At 37.7% G+C, this 17,704-nt stretch overlaps 1 protein-coding gene and 1 long non-coding RNA gene across 2 annotated transcripts; one reads left to right on the top strand and one right to left on the bottom strand.

Annotated features, from left to right (window-relative positions):
• Positions 1-867: 867 nt before the first annotated feature.
• Positions 868-2,819, bottom strand: LOC149705421 (uncharacterized). Its single transcript, XR_016380559.1, has 2 exons — positions 2,242-2,819; positions 868-2,179 (listed from the first exon to the last, which is right to left on the bottom strand). It is a non-coding gene; the product is annotated as an uncharacterized LOC149705421 (long non-coding RNA).
• A 52-nt stretch (positions 2,820-2,871) lies between these two features.
• LOC149705420 (uncharacterized) lies at positions 2,872-8,688 on the top strand. Its single transcript, XM_089865018.1, has 3 exons — positions 2,872-3,441; positions 3,733-4,545; positions 4,606-8,688. Exons 1-3 carry the CDS (start codon positions 2,872-2,874, stop codon positions 8,686-8,688), a joined length of 5,466 nt encoding a protein of 1,821 aa, XP_089721144.1.
• The last annotated feature ends 9,016 nt before the right edge of the window (positions 8,689-17,704 follow it).

Raw genomic sequence — 17,704 nt, 5'->3', positions numbered from 1 at the left:
TTTATTTCTTCACTAGGTGAGGAAGTTGGAGACGTTCATTCTGCCCCACGAACGGTCCAGGGCTCTAATTTTTAAAGACTTTTTCGAGAGTCAGAGCAGCAGCAGCGGAATGTAACAAAAAAAATAAAAATTAAAAAAAAATATATATATATAATCGTTGAAATAAAAATTAAAAAATATATATATATATATATATATAAAATAAATTGAATATTGAAATAAATTAAATATTAAAAAGCAATAAAAAGTCTCTATTTTTTTTCCAACATTTTATTTTTAAAAATCTTCATCGTCCGTGTTGTTTCAATTTCAGAAGAGACTTCTTTCTTTTTAACGAAATATTTTTATCAGCTAGTTTACGTATCAGATTCCTGTACTTGACTAATTTTCTCCTTGTTTTATTATCTATGATAACATTTCCTTTTTAGCCACATCGTAGTATACGATGAGGCTCTTAGTTTGACCCGAGCCGTAGTAGTAGTAGTAGTAGTAGTAGTGGCCGGGGTTTTCGCTTCGTTATCGTTAGATTTTAGATTAAAAGGAATTCGATAGTTCCTCAAACCACCCATAGGGGTAACTGAGCTTGGTTAGAGATTTTATTTTAATTAAAATTGTTTTGGGTCGTAGCCGGGATTCGAACCCGGGACGCTCACGCAGCAGCAAGACACTCTACCCACTATACCACGAGGGCTTGTCAATAAGAGCGAGTTTTCTTCCTTTAATTTATCTCTAACGGGTCGGGAATGAGGGAGGGCCCTATTTATTTTATTTCTGGGGTCGGATACTTATGTATTTTTGGGGTCGGATACTTTTGAATTTGTGTCTTTTGGTCTTTATATTTCTTTTCTTTTTATTTATGTGTTGGTCTTTATATTTCATTTCTTTTTATTTATGTGTTGGTCTTTATATTTCTTTTCTTTTTATTTATGTGTTGGTCTTTATATTTCTTTTCTTTTTATTTATGTGCTAATTAAATAGATAACAATGGGTAACAATGGGCAAATTTTTGGAACGGGAGAGTGCTGTATCTTTAGGGTCGGATACTTATGAATTTGTATCTTTGGGGTCGGATACTTCTGAATTTGTATCTTTGGGGTCGGATACTTCTGAATTTGTATCTTTCGGGTCGGATACTTCTGAATTTGTATCTTTCGGGTCGGATACTTCTGAATTTGTATCTTTCGGGTCGGATGCTTCTGAATTTGTATCTTTCGGGTCGGATACTTCTGAATTTGTATCTTTCGGGTCGGATACTTCTGAATTTGTATCTTTCGGATCGGATACTTCTGAATTTGTATCTTTCGGGTCGGATACTTCTGAATTTGTATCTTTCGGGTCGGATACTTCTGAATTTGTATCTTTGGGGTCGGATACTTCTGAATTTGTATCTTTGGGGTCGGATACTTCTGAATTTGTATCTTTGGGGTCGGATACTTCTGAATTTGTATCTTTGGGGTCGGATACTTCTGAATTTGTATCTTTCGGGTCGGATAGTTCTGAATTTGTATCTTTGGGGTCGGATACTTCTGAATTTGTATCTTTGGGGTCGGATACTTCTGAATTTGTATCTTTCGGGTCGGATAGTTCTGAATTTGTATCTTTGGGGTCGTATACTCTACCAGACTTCATTAAAGTGGAAGTGGCGACTTTAATTCTTAAAATAACCATTAATAGTCTAAATCTTTTAAAGCTAAATGGAAAGAAAGGTATAGCTTGTTATATTTCCCCATCCCGCGGGCGCCGCCCTTGACTGGCTGAGGCCCGCTCTGCCTCTACCGGTATTACGGCTTATAGGTAGTTAACATGCGATGACACTACCCTGCCTCTACTTTTATTATGGCTTTTGGGCAAGTTAACATGGGATCACACTACTATATGTCTTTCATTTTCGTTAGCTTTTCGCCAAAAATGAAATCATTGTGTCCCCATCCCGCTGGCGCCGGTACGGTCTTGACTGCCGGAGGCTCCGCTCTGCCTCTGCCTGTATTACGGCTTATAGGTAGTTAACATGCGATGACACTACCCTGCCTCTACCTTTATTATGCCTTTTGGGCAAGTTAACATGAGATAAGGTTTGCTTGCGTTGGTATGTTAACCATTTCCTGCTTTTTACGTTGGGAGTTTTCTTAAATCCTCTTCATTTCTGGACTGAAATTTCAATGTCGAGGTGTGTATTTTTCTGTCGGTGAATATTTTTGTGTATAAAAACGAGAGTTAAGTTACATCGTAAAGTTTTTCTACCTTTTGAAGTGAAAGACTGGCTTAGTGTTTTGTTAATCTGTGAAATATTGGTACAGTGTTTTGTTAATCTGTGAAATATTGGTACAGTGTTTGGTGAATCTGTGAAATATTGGTACAGTGTTTGGTTAATCTGTGAAAGACGCACAGTGTTTTGGTTAATCTGTGAAAGACGCACAGTGTTTTGGTTAATCTGTGAAAGACTGGTACCGTTTCTGGTTAATCTGTGAAAGACTGGCACAGTGTTTTGGTTAATCTGTGAAAGACTGGCACAGTGTTTTGGTTAATCTGTGAAAGACTGGCACAGTGTTTTGGTTAATCTGTGAAAGACTGGCACAGTGTTTTGGTTAATCTGTGAAAGACTGGCACAGTGTTTTGGTTAATCTGTGAAAGACTGGTACCCTTTTTGGTTAATCTGTGGAAGACTGGTACAGTGTTTGGTTAATCTGTGACAGATTGGTACAGTGTTTGGTTAATCTGTGAAAGACTGGTACAGTGTTTGGTTAATCTGTGAAAGATTGGTACAGTGTTTGGTTAATCTTTGAAGATTTGAAGTAGGATATTTAACATTTTTATTTCTTATATATATGCCATATTCGAAAATAGTTCTTTGTCATAAGCTCATAAAGAAGAATGTCTGGTAGCGAAAAAGGGGATGATGTAGATGATGGTGAGAGAATTAAGAAGGACAAAGTTAGTGATAAAAAGGGGAGAAATATTGTGGATCCTGAGGTTCGAGCAAAACTAAATGCTAGGCGCAGAGAACTATATAAAATTAAGCGGGAAAAAGAGAAAAATGCCAAAGCAGATGGGCTAGGCCTAGGAGCGGAAACAATTGCGAATGCAGAGGGTAAAGCTAAGTTAAATGCTAGACGCAGAGAATTATATAAAATTAAGCGAGAAAAAGAGACAATTGCCAAAGCCGAGGGAGGGCAAGACCCAAAAAGTAACGAGGGAGGGCAAAATGCAAAAAATAGAGAGAGAACTAGAATTTATATGGCGGAGCGAAGGCTAGAACTCGATTTCCGGGAAAAAGACAAAGCCTACAAAACTGAAATAAGGCAAGAGGAAGGAAATAGGAAGAGGTATGCAGCTTATATGGATAAGCGAAGGGAAGACCCTCAATTTCTTGAAAAGAAGAGGGCTAAGGTGGCGGAACGAAGGGAAGACCCTCAATTTCGGGAGAAGGAGAGGGCCAATATGGCGGAACGAAGGGAAGACCCTCAATTTCGGGAGAAGGAGAGGGCCAACATGGCGGAACGAAGGGAAGACCCTCAATTTCGGGAGAAGGAGAGGGCCAATATGGCGGAACGAAGGGAAGACCCTCAATTTCGGGAGAAGGAGAGGGCCAATATGGCGGAACGAAGGGAAGACCCTCAATTTCGGGAGAAGGAGAGGGCCAACATGGCGGAACGAAGGGAAGACCCTCAATTTCGGGAGAAGGAGAGGGCCAATATGGCGGAACGAAGGGAAGACCCTCAATTTCGGGAGAAGGAGAGGGCCAATATGGCGGAACGAAGGGAAGACCCTCAATTTCAGGAGAAGGAGAGGGCCAATATGGCGGAACGAAGGGATGACCCTGAATTTCGTCATAATGAAAATTTCGCTACCTGCTTTAGGAGGGTTATTAAAAAGGATGACCCATTATATCAAGAATTTTTATATTCTGAATCGATTAAAGATGTGCCTACGCACAAGTGCGAAATATGTTCTAGACTTTGTTTTAAGAACAGTTCGACCTCAATAAGTTTAGAAACTTTTCAGGCGCGCGTTGGATTGGTTACCAGTGTTTTGACTCCCTTAGTGGAATTGTGCATGCCTTGTCACGCAGCCGTGTCTAAAGGGTTGGTTCCAAAATACAGCCCCGTTAATGGCTTTTTTTTTCCAGTCGTAAATGAGACTATTACAGGGTTATCTAATCTCGAGCAACGGCTTGTTAGCCCTAGAATTCCCTTCATTCAAATACGATCTCTTGGCTGTGATTCGCAAAAAGGGTTAAAGGGCACCGTTGTTAATGTTCCTTGTAACGTGGACACGTCCTGTTCCGTTTTACCAAGGCTGCCTGACAACAGACATACAATACAAGTGAAATTAATGCGTCGCATGCAGTATAATAACCCATTTTTGTTTGAAACTGTGCGCCCTAAGCTTATTTTAGCCGCGCTTAAGGGTTTGCTGCAATCACCACTTTATAAGAAACATTGCATCACTCTTTCGGAGGACCTCATGAACACGTTGGTGCAAGAAACGGTTGATTTCGTCGTAAACGAAAACGACAGAAATATTGCTCAAAGTGAAGCCGCACAAGTGAACGAGACACCCTCAATCGAAGGTGATGGGTAAGTGGGCCAGAGTGTCAATGTGCAGGAAATTGATAGTGACGAAGAATGGGTTGAGGAAAAGGAAGAAGAAAGCGTCAATTGTGGAGCCAGAGATTCGTTGCTATTATCAGCTGATGATTTATTGGACACTAATATCACGATAACCTTTGCACCAGGAGAAGGTAGCCGTCCCGTGTCTTTGCTATACGATGAAGATTGCGAAGAACTGTCCTTTCCTCGAATTTATGGAGGGCAGAAAAGGGACATTAAGGTCAAATGCAGCTATCAAGATATTGTAAAATGGGAATTGCTGTCTTCAGACAGAAGATGCGCTAGTGACGTCACCAATCTATTTTTTAAATGGTTAAAGATTGAGACTATGAAAGTCAGTCAAGCAATTCAAATTTGTTTACGCAAAACTAAGTCTGCTGACGGGCGTGGACTAACAGCGGGGACACTGAGGTTGGAAGGTGGAATTGAATCGCTGCTTCACCATGACGATGGTTTTAGAATACTGGAGCCCCTTCGCAACTCCCCCGCATTTTGGCAACGAAAATCGAGGGACCTTCTGGCCATGGTGAGACAACTCGGAATTCCTACGTTTTTCCTGACTGTAAGCGCGGCCGAAACCCGATGGCCTGAGTTAATAAATGCGTTGTTGGTAACTGCTGGCAAAAGGATAACGAATAACCAAGACATTGAAGCTATGGCTTTCAAAGATAAAGCCAAGTTGATTCAGGAGGACCCTATTACATGCGCGAGATATTTTGATTACAGATTTCAAGCATTATTAAAGTACCTCAGGAGCAAGGTTGGACCTCTGGGGCTAGTGGTGGACTATTATTATCGAGTTGAGTTTCAACATCGTGGGTCTCCTCATGTGCACAGTGTAATTTGGGTCTCCGGCGCTCCAAAATTAAAACCGGATGGTTCAAACACTAAAGAAGTCGAGACTTTTGTTGAGCGCTTCATTTCTTGCGCCAAATCAGAAAATGAAGATTTGGTCAACCTGGTTCCTCTTCAAACGCACAAACACACAAGAACGTGCAAGGTGAAACGGGGAGAAGAAACGATTTGTCGTTTTGGAATTCCCTGGCCTCCAATGCCGAGAACATATGTTCACGATCCTGTTTTAAGAAATTGGACAGAGGAGTACGGTCAACATATCGCATTGGAATATAAGAAAGTGGAAAAAGCCATAGCGGCTCTGACAACTGAAGATTCTCCTATAACATTTGAAGAGTTTTTGCGGCCTCTTCAAATGACGGAACGGGTCTATATTGATTGCGTTACGTTAAATCTTAAGAGAAAAACCATTCTCCTGAAGAGATATCCTCTGGAAGTAAGAGTAAACGCCTACAACAAAGACATTCTTAGATTATGGAGAGCCAATATGGACATTCAATTTGTTCTCGATGCTTACGCGTGCATTATGTACGTCATCGCTTACATTGGAAAATCACAGCGTGGCATTTCCCAATTACTTATGGAAGCTATGAGAGCCGCTAGGCAGGCGGGCTCTACTGTTAAAGAAAGGCTTAAAGTTATCGCCAACAAGTTTCTCACTGGTCATGAAATTTCCGCCCAAGAAGCGGCGTACTTATGCCTGCAGATAACCGTGTCTAAGTCTAGTAGAGCTACCATCTTTATCAACACAAATATGCCAGAGAAACGAGTTCATATTCTCAAACCAAAGAGTCAGCTTGATGATTTGCCAGAAGATAGTACAGATATTTTTTCGGAAGGCCTAATTGATCATTACCCTTTAAGGCCAGATGATATGGAATCAGTCTGTTTGGCTGAATTTTCAGCCTGGTATGAATTCAATAAGAAAAAAGGCCGAGGTCAGCAAGTTTCAAGTCTAAACGAGGATGAACGACCTGATAGCGAGCCCGAATCTAATGTAGCTTCGGTTTGGATCGCTTTGAAGCATGGCCACGGGTTTGTACGCAAACGTACACAGGCAAAAGTCCTCCGATACAGGAATTACAGTATCGAGAAAGATACATTGGATTTCTACAGAGAGCAAATTCTCTTGTTCTATCCTTGGCGCGACGAGGCCACAGATGTTTTGGAAAAAGATTTCAAAGAAGTCTACGAAGCAAATCTGGAACTGATTTCGCTGAAAAGAAAAGAATTTGTAAATGAAACTGGTGAAGCCGACTTTGAAAGAGCGAGGGTAGAATTCCTCGAAAGTGAAGCTCAAGTAGATTTGGCTAATGTGCAACCAATACTGGAGCATCAAGATGAACGAGATCGCCAATACACGATGGATGACCCAGAATTCGCCGTTCTGGCTTGCGCACGAGATTCTACGGCGGACATCGGACGGGAAATCCCCGATTGCCGTGTCCCAGATTACACAGTCGTGCAAACTGTTCGTATAGTAGAGGACAGTGAGTATGCCAAAATGGTACAGGGTCTAAACGTAAAGCAGAGAGAAGTATTTGGCTACATTCTTGGGCATTTCAAAACTAAGCCCGACCAGTATCTCCGCCTATTTGTCACTGGAGGAGCCGGAGTAGGTAAAAGCGTTCTCATTAACGCCGCTTGCGAGGGCGTCACTAGGTACTTCCACAAACAACCTGGGGCTGACAACTCCAACATTATTGTCTTGAAGTGCGCTTTCACGGGAAAAGCCGGTTTTAACATTGGCGGAACCACTTTGCATACGGCTTTCTCGCTTCCAGTTAGCCAATACGGAGGGCCCATGTCGAGAATGGAATCAGAAACTCTGAACAAAATTAGGGTTGCCTGGAAGGATCTTAAACTGATAATTATTGACGAGATTTCAATGGCAGGAGTAGGGATACTCACGAAGGTCAATTCTAGGTGCCAAGAGGTTATGGGGTCACAAGAATCATTCGGTGGACTATCAGTTTTGGTTGTTGGCGATTTTAACCAACTGAAACCAGTAGGCGATAGTTACGCGTTTCAAATTCCTAAAGCTCGTGACACCCCTTATGCTGGATTGCTAGATAATAATCCGCAATGGAAAGAATTTAAGGTTTTTTTCTTGAATGAGATCATGCGTCAGAAGGAAGACAAGGAATTCGCTATGGCTCTGAATCGAATGGCAATAGGAAAAATGGAAGTCAGTGACGTATCACTAATCAAGAAACAGCAGGTGAATGTAAAAGGCGAGCCTCCTCTCGACGCCATACATCTGTATGCTACGAACAAAGGCGCGGCAGATTTCAATGAGATGCGTCTCAGTCAGTTTGATACTGAATTTTGCGATTCTTTGGCTTTCGATAACGTCAAAGGAGACTTTCAAGCGCTTGTGCGAAAAAATATACTGGATAGAGCGAAACAACTGAAGCCTAGTTCAACTTACGGATTGAGCGAAAAAATTCGCTTGCAAATTAGTGCTCGCTATATGGTTACTAACAACATTGACATTCAAGATGGAGTTGTTAATGGAGCCACTGGCAGAATTCGTCAAATTGACTACGGAGTGCGTCCAGACGGGGTTCGTGTTCCTATTAGAGTTTGGATTTCCTTTGACCACGAAAGGGTGGGTAAAGATATTCGAGCTAAAAGTACCGCTTTCATTGTCGCTTCCAAGGCCGAGCCTTCGTGGACTCCCCTTGAAAAGACGGTGAGATCATTCACGCTTCGACACTCGAATAAAAACGTCACTGTGTCTAGGAAACAATTTCCCTTACAAGTGGCAGAAGCAATAACCATTCATAAGAGTCAGGGTGATACCTACAAATGCGTGGTGGTTCATACCAACAAAAACCGAAAAATGCAAAGGTCAATGTTGTACGTTGCTTGCAGCCGAGCCACTTCCGCTCAGGGGCTTTTTATCGATGGTGATTTTGTAGCGCCCGAACCTCCAAAGGACAATGACGTCGCTAAAATAGAAATGGAGAGAATGGAAAGAGAAGCGCAGCTCTTCGTGTCCACATTGCTTTCACGGCCAGTTATGTTTTTCCATAACCCCGAGTCTTTAAGGGGTCATTTGCAGGACGTCAGACGTGATGATTTCATTGTCAGTGCTGACTTGCTTTTGTTTGTGGAAATTCGAGCGAAAGAGCAAGATGATTTAAGTATCGCTCAATTCGAGAATTTTGGAGGAATTTTCTTGCCCGAGAACGCTCCCGAAAGAAATTTATGGAAATAGTAAAGTGACTGAACAGGTTTTGGATAGTAAAGTCACTCATGGCCGGCTTCCAAATGGGCAGCCATCGCCCATAGCCCGCCTTGAACGGATTTGGCTCGATTGTAAATTGGGAGGAGAGAAAATAGCGATAGTACTGTTGTACAAATCGCCTCAAGCCAGCTTGAAACTGGTGTTAGATGATTTGACTATGCTATTTTCTAAAAAATACGATCCGACCGTACCTACTTTGATCGTTGGAGATTTTAATGTTGACTTTTTACTAAGGAAACAGGCATTGACAAAGTTTTTTTTGCCTTGGCAATTTGAACTTATGCCAGGATTGAAGAACAAGGTTTCAACCAATAAAGGGAGTCAGCTTGACTTAGCCTTTGGAAACGTATTGCTAATCCAAAAATATAGTGCTGATTATAGAGAATCGACCTATTCTTTTCACAAATCGATTTATGTTTTTAGAAAAGTTTAAGACAAGCCTTAAAATGCTAAGAAAATGGCATTCGATAAAAGTATGGGAGATCACTCAGAGGGAGATAGCATATTCATTTGATTATGCTTTCTCGGCCTTTAGAGAGTGATGTGTATACACGTGAACGAGATCACTCAGAGGAAGAAAACATTTGCGATTGACTAAATTCTATTAAATAAAGAATTTATTCATATTGTTCATGCTTTCTTGGCCTTTAGAGAGTGATAGATCACTCAGAGGGAGATAACATATCCATTTGATTAAATTCTTAAAAAGAATTTAATCTTGTTGATCATGTTTTCTCGGCCTTTAGAGAGTGATGTGTATACACGTGATCTTGAGTCACTCAGAGGGAGAAACCATTTCCAATTGACTAAATTCTTCTAAATAAAGAATTTATTCATATTGTTCATGCTTTCTTGGCCTTTAGAGAGTGATAGATCACTCAGAGGGAGATAACATATCCATTTGATTAAATTCTTAAATAGAATTTAATCTTGTTGATCATGTTTTCTCGGCCTTTAGAGAGTGATGTGTATACACGTGATCGAGATCACTCAGAGGGAGAAAACATTTCCAATTGACTAAATTCTTCTAAATAAAGAATTCATTCATATTGTTCATGCTTTCTTGGCCTTTAGAGAGTGATGTGTATACATCTGATAGAGATCACTTTGAGAGAGACTTCATTACCTCTTATGTTTTCACCTATTTTGATACATTTTCAATTATAAACTTCCCATTACAGGGCTCCCAGCGCTTAGTGCACAAAAAATAATAGGTATTATAGGTCTAATAGGCTAAAATTATAGGATATTTATAGGTCCAAAAATCATCAATTTATAGGTTCAAACTTATGTTAAGTAAATTTTATACATTTAAAATTACGAATTATTGGAGTTTTACAGGAAGTATATTATATATTCGAGAGTAGACTACAACTTTTAAACATATTTAAAAAAAAAATATGATCATTATTTAATTTACTATTTACCATGCATGAAATTTTTTATAGATAACTACCTTACATGTTTTAAATTATTTTAAATGTCAGGTACTTTTGACTTTGGACTAATTCAGGGTTACCACGAAATTTTCAGATTCAAATTCCCTGACTTTTTCAGGTTTTGTTGGACTTTTATTACGATTTTCCCTGACATGTTTAGGCCCAACTGTCATTATTCTAAATAATTAAACTAGAGCGTTTAAATCGCCTTCTTGAATGTATAAGTTAAAACGTAATCTCGCTAAAATTTTGAAAAAAAAAATGAAATATTTTGGATTGTTTTTGAAGTTTCTCAGTGTTTTTAAACCAACATATCCAAAATATAGGTATTATAGGATAAATTTACGAATTATAGGTTTTTATAGGACCATCTCAGAATTATAGGTATTTATAGGTATTATAGGTACTCTGGGAGCCCTGCATTATTATTAATTTCTCCCCGTAAACTTTTCTTATCTATAAGTATATATGTACATTCTAAGAAACTAATTTATCAAATATGTACATTCTAAGAAACTAATTTATCAAATATGTACTTTCTAAGAAACTAATTTATCAAATATGTACATTCTAAGAAACTAATTTATCAAATATGTACATTCTAAGAAACTAATTTATCAAATATGTACATTCTAAGAAACTAATTTATCAAATATGTACATTCTAAGAAACTAATTTATCAAATATGTACATTCTAAGAAACTAATTTATCAAATATGTACATTCTAAGAAACTAATTTATCAAATATGTACATTCTAAGAAACTAATTTATCAAATATGTACATTCTAAGAAACTAATTTATCAAATATGTACATTCTAAGAAACTAATTTATCAAATATGTACATTCTAAGAAACTAATTTATCAAATATGTACATTCTAAGAAACTAATTTATCAAATATGTACATTCTAAGAAACTAATTTATCAAATATCTACACTCTATAAATGCGAAATATATAATATTTCCAAATTTAAATATTAAACCAAGTATATTGACACTATAATCAAACTATTTTATGAAATTAAGGAAATTGAATTACCTATCTAATCAAGATTTAAAATGCAAAAAAAACTAATTTGTTTTATTATTTTTTAAATTAAGGAGACCAGATATGTAGTTCTTTAGAAAACTATTCAAGTTCATCCCACATGTAAAGAATATCCCCCCTCGAAATGTTTTAATCCAATTAAAACCACATCCAAAAGCTTGGTTGAGACAAGATGAATAAAACTATATCAGCGAAACGGTGCTTCGCAGCCGGGAGTGAGGCGCACTCCTGTAAGCCAAGCTTCAGGGCGGCAAAGTTTGAGGGAATAAGACACATGTCGGCGATCCTACCCTATAGGTGCCGACTGCCCCGTGTCCACCGGAGGTGACTTGACCCCCACACCCCTTCCGTCACCTCCCAAGTAAACCTCATTTCCTTCCCTGCTTAAACACATACTGAACCCTGACTAATCGCATCCTTGTCGGTGACGTATGTGCCCTACTTACATTGAAACCTCCACAATACAAAAAAAAACGGTGCTTCACTGTCAGAAACAATGCCTGGGAAGCTGCTAAGACACTTCGAAATAATTCTACCAATATAGAGAAAAACATTACCCGAAGCGCCGTTAACTTAAAATTACAAAAAAAATTCAAGAGGCAAAAACCAATGAAGCCGTGTGTGCCGAATGAATAAAAAACTAAACCAACACAACTGGAGACCTGGAGATCAATGATTCACCAAAACCCATAAACCTTCCAATCAAGTAATCCAAAAAGCAGTCTAAACTATTGCTGTCTGAAAAGTTCGAGGGGAAGTCAATATTAAGAACAAGTTATAGAATTCCGTTATAACCCTTAAGGCCATATTAATTTCCCGTTAACCTTCACATCTGGTCCCTTGTTTTTTTGTGTCAGAAATATATTTTTAAGTTTGTGTATAATTAAAAGTTCCTTAAAATTTATTTTGATGTGCATATGGTACACTAACGCCCCAGGAAGATATTAAATTTATACGGGTAATAATTTTATCACTGTTTAGGGTAGGGCATCGAGGGGCTATTCACTCGGATTTTGTGTACGGTAAATCATTTAAGCATTGTAAAATTGTAAAATATAGCGCTATTCACTCATTAGGGTAAGGTAAAGAGGGGTTATCCACTCATTGGGGTAGGGTATAGAGGGGCTATTCACTCGTACGATGTGGCTACTATTACGAGCCCTTGGGCCGTCTTGTTTTAAGTTGCTTGATAGTTGGCATAAGAATTTAAGTTGCGAATCGTTTACACAATCTACCCCTCTTAGAGGAAGGCCGTTTAGACTACTAAATCTCCTCGAAGTTCTCGACATAATGATGAAATTAATTGTTAAATATAGCTATTTATAAAATATCATCGGTAGATCTTCCAAAATTCCGTGTCCCCTTAACCTCAAATCGTCGGGGCAATCCACCCTGAGATCCAGAATTGGATACGCGTACGGCGATAAACTAGTCGCATCCTCGTACGCTAACAATAATTTATTTGGTTTTTTGGGAAAGACGTCTCGAAAGCGTAGCAATCTGATTCTTATCACGCTTCATCCGCTTCAAAATTAAATAATGCGTGTTCAGGCTGATATCTCTCATTACGGAACCTTTAAAAAATTAGACATATTCAAATTACGGTAATAAAATATATACAAGTAAAATCCATACACAACCTTGCTTGTACATATTTATTTACATTACAGTCTAGTAAATTTTCAAGATCATCGGGGATTCCCTTAACAAATTCCAAAATTGGAAGTTCCTTTAGTAACTTTTCAAACTCGGTTTGATACGAACCGTACATATAAATTATTCTCTGTATTTTCGGAGTTATGCAAAACTCGTGATTACGTAGTAATTTAAAAACGAACGTGCTTTTACCTGAAATAAAGTTTTAAAGTTAATAACTACCGTATTAAATATAAAAACAACGAAATTGATGTAACCTGATAAACTGGGTCCGTAAATAGCACGAGTTAATTTTTAACAATGGATGGAATGATGTTCCGTGTCCGATATTTATACATGATTATTACTTTTTCTTTATTAAATCGATTTCGCTAATCCACGAGTTGAAGGATTCGTCATACGAGTACCATTTAACGTAATGTTCTTTAGTACCATCGGATTTTTTACGCGTTTTTAAAATTTTTTCAATACGGAAAACGCAATCATTCAAATCTTTCCCCACGATTTGCATTTCCGGTTGAAGGAAAGTACCCTCGATCAACCGAGAATTTAGATCTTCAATCTTATATGTTCTCGGTTGCGTATTCAAAACCTAAGCACTCTAAATAGTTCATCACTCCATCTTGACTTGAATTTTTTATTAAACACGTTTGTTTGTTTGGAAATTCTAATAATGTTTCCCACGTATATATCTTCCGAATCTAAAGGGGGGCTGAAATCGATTTTACCAAACATTCCATACCAAACTTCTGCCGAGTTTTCACTGTTGACTTCATTAGGATTCATTCCGATTGTTCTATGGAAACTGTCGTTATAAGCCTTTACTAAATTCGGTAATACATTATTGTAGTTAAACGTGTTATTCGCTGTCATATACTGGTAAATTCTATGTTTCATAGTTTGTATAAATCTATATATAAAAAAACCTGAGTTAGACGCTTCCTTCCATTTAATAAAAAGTCTCACCTTTCGCATATGGACGATTTCATTTCCGAAAACGTTGTATAATATTTTGTACCCTTACTTTTTAAATATACCTGGAAACGAGGACCGAATTCTGAACCTCTATCGCTAGTAACTAATTTAGGTTTGTGTCGATTGCTTTTTAATAGGATATGTTTAAAAGCTTGAATCACCGTCTCCACCCTTTTATTTTTAATCGGAACTAGCGAACCCCATTTTGAAAAATAATCCACGCAAGGTAAAATATATCTGACCCCTTTATTATACCTTTTTAAGCTTTGCATATCAATTAAATCCAAACCCCAAATTTGATCAATACCAAATGAAATAACTCGCGGTCTCAAATAATTAATTCTAGCTGGTCTGTTTAGAGTATAAACATTTTGTTGTTTGAGAAATTCTTTAACATCTCGTACCCGATAGCCAAACTTCCTCGCTTCCCTAAAGAGAGCAGCGACACTGGCGTAGGACCCTGGGCTTTTACTATTATAATAAATGCTTCGAATTTTCCCCCAATCTTTCACCTCTGCTATACGCTTTTTCATCTCGTATCCTTTTCACAACCTAAAAAAATCGCTGACTAAACTTTCACTTTTCTTGGTCTATTCACGCTCTTTACTGTCTTTCTCAAATGTTTATTCACATTCCAAAACCTTTTCCCCCGTCTAACTACCCTCCTACCTGATAGAAATTTCAGCGAAACCTTAGACGGGGCTATTATAATTCTCTTACGTAACATCATGGATCCAAATTCTGAATGAGTATGGTTTATTCGTACACTTGTTATTTATAGGAAAATAACGCAACTAGGAATAATAGACATCTTAGTAATATTTTTTTTATTATCACACATTACAAAATAGGGTTATTTTTCCGCTATATCCTTATTCCCGTAAGGTAATGAAGTAACACCATCTTCCAAAATATACCGTTTATCATCATAACACGATAACGCGGCTTTCTGAACTTTCAAGGTATAAAGTTCATGATTTTCAGACTGGAATCGATACATGGTCTCCGACGTACGTTTCCTTTTGAAAAGACAATTTTTATAGTCCTCGTGTCTTATTTTGTTTTTCACAACAGTTTTACAAATCCCTTTCAACGTTTTTTTTTCTTCCGTTTCACTCAACAAAAGACTATAAATTTTACTACGGAGCCCTACGTATTCGTGAATGGGCTTCCCTGAAGTTTCATATTTGAACTTCCCCAACGCCTTTTTATTGACCTCATTGTAGAGAAAATGGTTCTTAGGATAATTGCTAAAGTCAAATTTATCACCGTGTCTTTCTAAATCTTTATACACGTTTTCTGTTTGAACTTCAATACAGAATGAATCAGTGTCGGTGAATAACAAATCACACGATCATTATATACTTGCTTTAAGAAATTGAAGTAAAAATCGAACATGAGATGTTTTGATAATTCAAGAACAGAAAACCCTATGTAAATTGGTCTATTTAAAGTAATTTTTTGGGGCGCATGGAGACGCCCATTAATTCTTTGTTAAATACCGTCACACTTTTAAACGAGGGTTGACTAACTTTCTTTAACAATGTTTTTTTCGTGTGAGCTAAATGAAATACTATTCTTTTCCTTAAATTTTCCATTGATTTACCAAATAACGAATAGGTCTTTATATAAAAGGGGAGGCGGTTCTAGAGAAAATGTACCCGACGCGTCATCAGTGACGTTTAGCATCACGTGAGTCCCAAAAATTTAAAAAAAAAAGAAAAAACACTCGACAGAGAGCGCTTTGGAGTTTGCCAGTTTGGATAGCGTCTGCTGACTGACAGTTAAGCCTTGGATAGAAATCGCGTTTTGGTATAGTGTTTAGTTTCAAGTTCAACTTAAATATCCTTAAAAATGGTTGGAAGACGTTGCTGTGTGACAGGTTGCGCCTCAAATATTTTAAAGAACAAAGGAGTAACTTTCAGCCCATTTCCAAAGGATGAAAAATTAAAAAAACGATGGATTAGAATTATTCAAGCACACGCTACAGAAATATTTAATGAGAGCCCCCAAAGGCGACCCGCTTGGTGTACCCCGCTATCCAAGAAACCTTTAGGAGCTAAGCATCACATGGTTTGCGGATTTCATTTCAATGAAAACGGAAAGAAATGCTACACGGATAAATATCCCAATATGTTCGGTGGCAAAAGGGTTGATATAACAGATTTCCTTAATGATCATGATATAATAGAGTATCGTGAAATTGAGATTGGGGCTGTGCTTAATCCAGTGGAAGAAAATGGTATGTAAACACATCACAATCTTAAAACATTACTGAATGTAACAGTACATTTTTTTATAAAAGAATTATATCCATTTCCGACTAATGATGTGATTGTTCAAGACACCATTCCAGAGATGAATAGCGATAAAGGTTTGAATATTGTGTAAAAAAGTATTGTTTCAATGAAATTTTCATTGCCTAAAATTTTGAAATTTTTTATTTTAGAACATGATTACAGCCTTCCTCGTGATTACGAATGCCTAGCCAGACTTGCGAAGTCGTATCAAGCGGAGATTTTCAGACTTCAAAAGTTTGTGGAAGAGGCGACTGAAGTCAAAGACGCACATAAAACTGTACTGAAGGAGAATATGGATCTCAAGTCGGAAAATCTAAAGCTTACTGATCAGCTCAAAGCGTTTAATGAAATTAAAACTCAAAATGAAAAGCTAAATGTCTCTAATTCCTCTCATTTAAGAGAAAAAGTGCGATATGAAAATAAGGTTAGGAATTTGGAAAATCGTCTTAAAGAAACGAGAAGATTTTCACTGAGAAATATATCAGTATCCGACAACATGATGCAGTTTTACACCGGGTGTGAAAATATTGGCGAGTTTAATGACCTATATGAGTTCATTGAACCTGACTTAAAAACTCTAAACCTGTATAACGGAGCTAAGGGTTACAAAAGAAAATTTGGTAGAAATGAACTTAATTTAAAAGGACGTACCATGCATTTATCTTTTAAAGAACAACTGTTTTTAGTTCTTTGTCGCTTGAAAGTGGGCCTTCTTGAACAAGATCTAGCATACCGCTTTTGCATTTCAGTTTCAACAGTTTCAAATACTTGCATAACTTGGTTTGACCTCTTAGAAAAAAGACTGACGAAACTAGCGATCTGGCCATCGAGAAAAATAGTTGACGAGCACTTGCCTAAAGAATTTAAAGAAAAGTTTCCCAAAACCAGGGTGATTATAGACGCGACTGAATTCTTTATACAAAAGCCGGATGACTTTAAAACTCAAAGTGATACATGGTCTTCCTATAAAACGAATAACACAGCAAAAGCCTTAATCGGCTGCACTCCAAATGGTTTTATTAGCTTTGTTTCTGATTTGGTGCCGGGAAGAATGTCAGACAGAGAACTAACGATTGCCAGTGGTATAATAGACTTATTAGAGCCTGGTGACTCGGTCATGGCTGATAGAGGATTTCTAATTGAGGATTGCTTAAATGATAAAGGCGTTAAGCTAAATATGCCACCCTTTTTGGGAGAAAAGGCTCAGCTTACGAACGAGGAAGAGATATACACAAGGGAAATAGCAAGCGTTAGGATTCACATTGAGAGAGTCATTAGAAGCGTTAAAAAGTTTCATTTGTTAAATACCGTTTTCCCAAATAGTATGCACAATCAGTTAAATAAGATTTGGAAAATATGTTGTTTCCTGATTAATTTTTGCAATGAACCCTTGCTTGATGTTAAAAAATAAAAGACCAAGTTTAAGTATTTTTGTGTTTTATTAAATATTTGCACATTGCCATTAATACTTCGTGGTTAAGGAACTATATTTCATAACATTGAGACAAAACGACTAGTTTTTTCACATTGGTTCTAAGTAACGCAAGGCAAAATGACTTTTTTA

Source organism: Phalangium opilio, unplaced genomic scaffold (assembly GCF_054372755.1).
Source record: "Phalangium opilio isolate 3A_F unplaced genomic scaffold, DU_Popi_V2 ptg000013l_1, whole genome shotgun sequence".
In the NCBI taxonomy this organism is placed as follows: Eukaryota; Metazoa; Arthropoda; class Arachnida; order Opiliones; family Phalangiidae; genus Phalangium; species Phalangium opilio.
The sequence above is the reverse complement of the archived record's forward strand: the minus strand, read 5'-3'. Positions and strand labels throughout refer to the sequence as shown.

What these genes read in the sequence shown, in the direction of transcription:
- LOC149705420 (XM_089865018.1), top strand. Translation starts at nt 2,872, where the DNA reads ATGTCTGGTAGCGAAAAAGGGGATGATGTAGATGATGGTGAGAGAATT. An exon ending in AGAAGGAGAGGGCCAATATG is followed by an intron (nt 3,442 to 3,732) that starts GCGGAACGAAGG and finishes TTTCGGGAGAAG; the next exon opens with GAGAGGGCCAATATGGCGGA. An exon ending in CTCAAAGTGAAGCCGCACAA is followed by an intron (nt 4,546 to 4,605) that starts GTGAACGAGACA and finishes GTCAATGTGCAG; the next exon opens with GAAATTGATAGTGACGAAGA.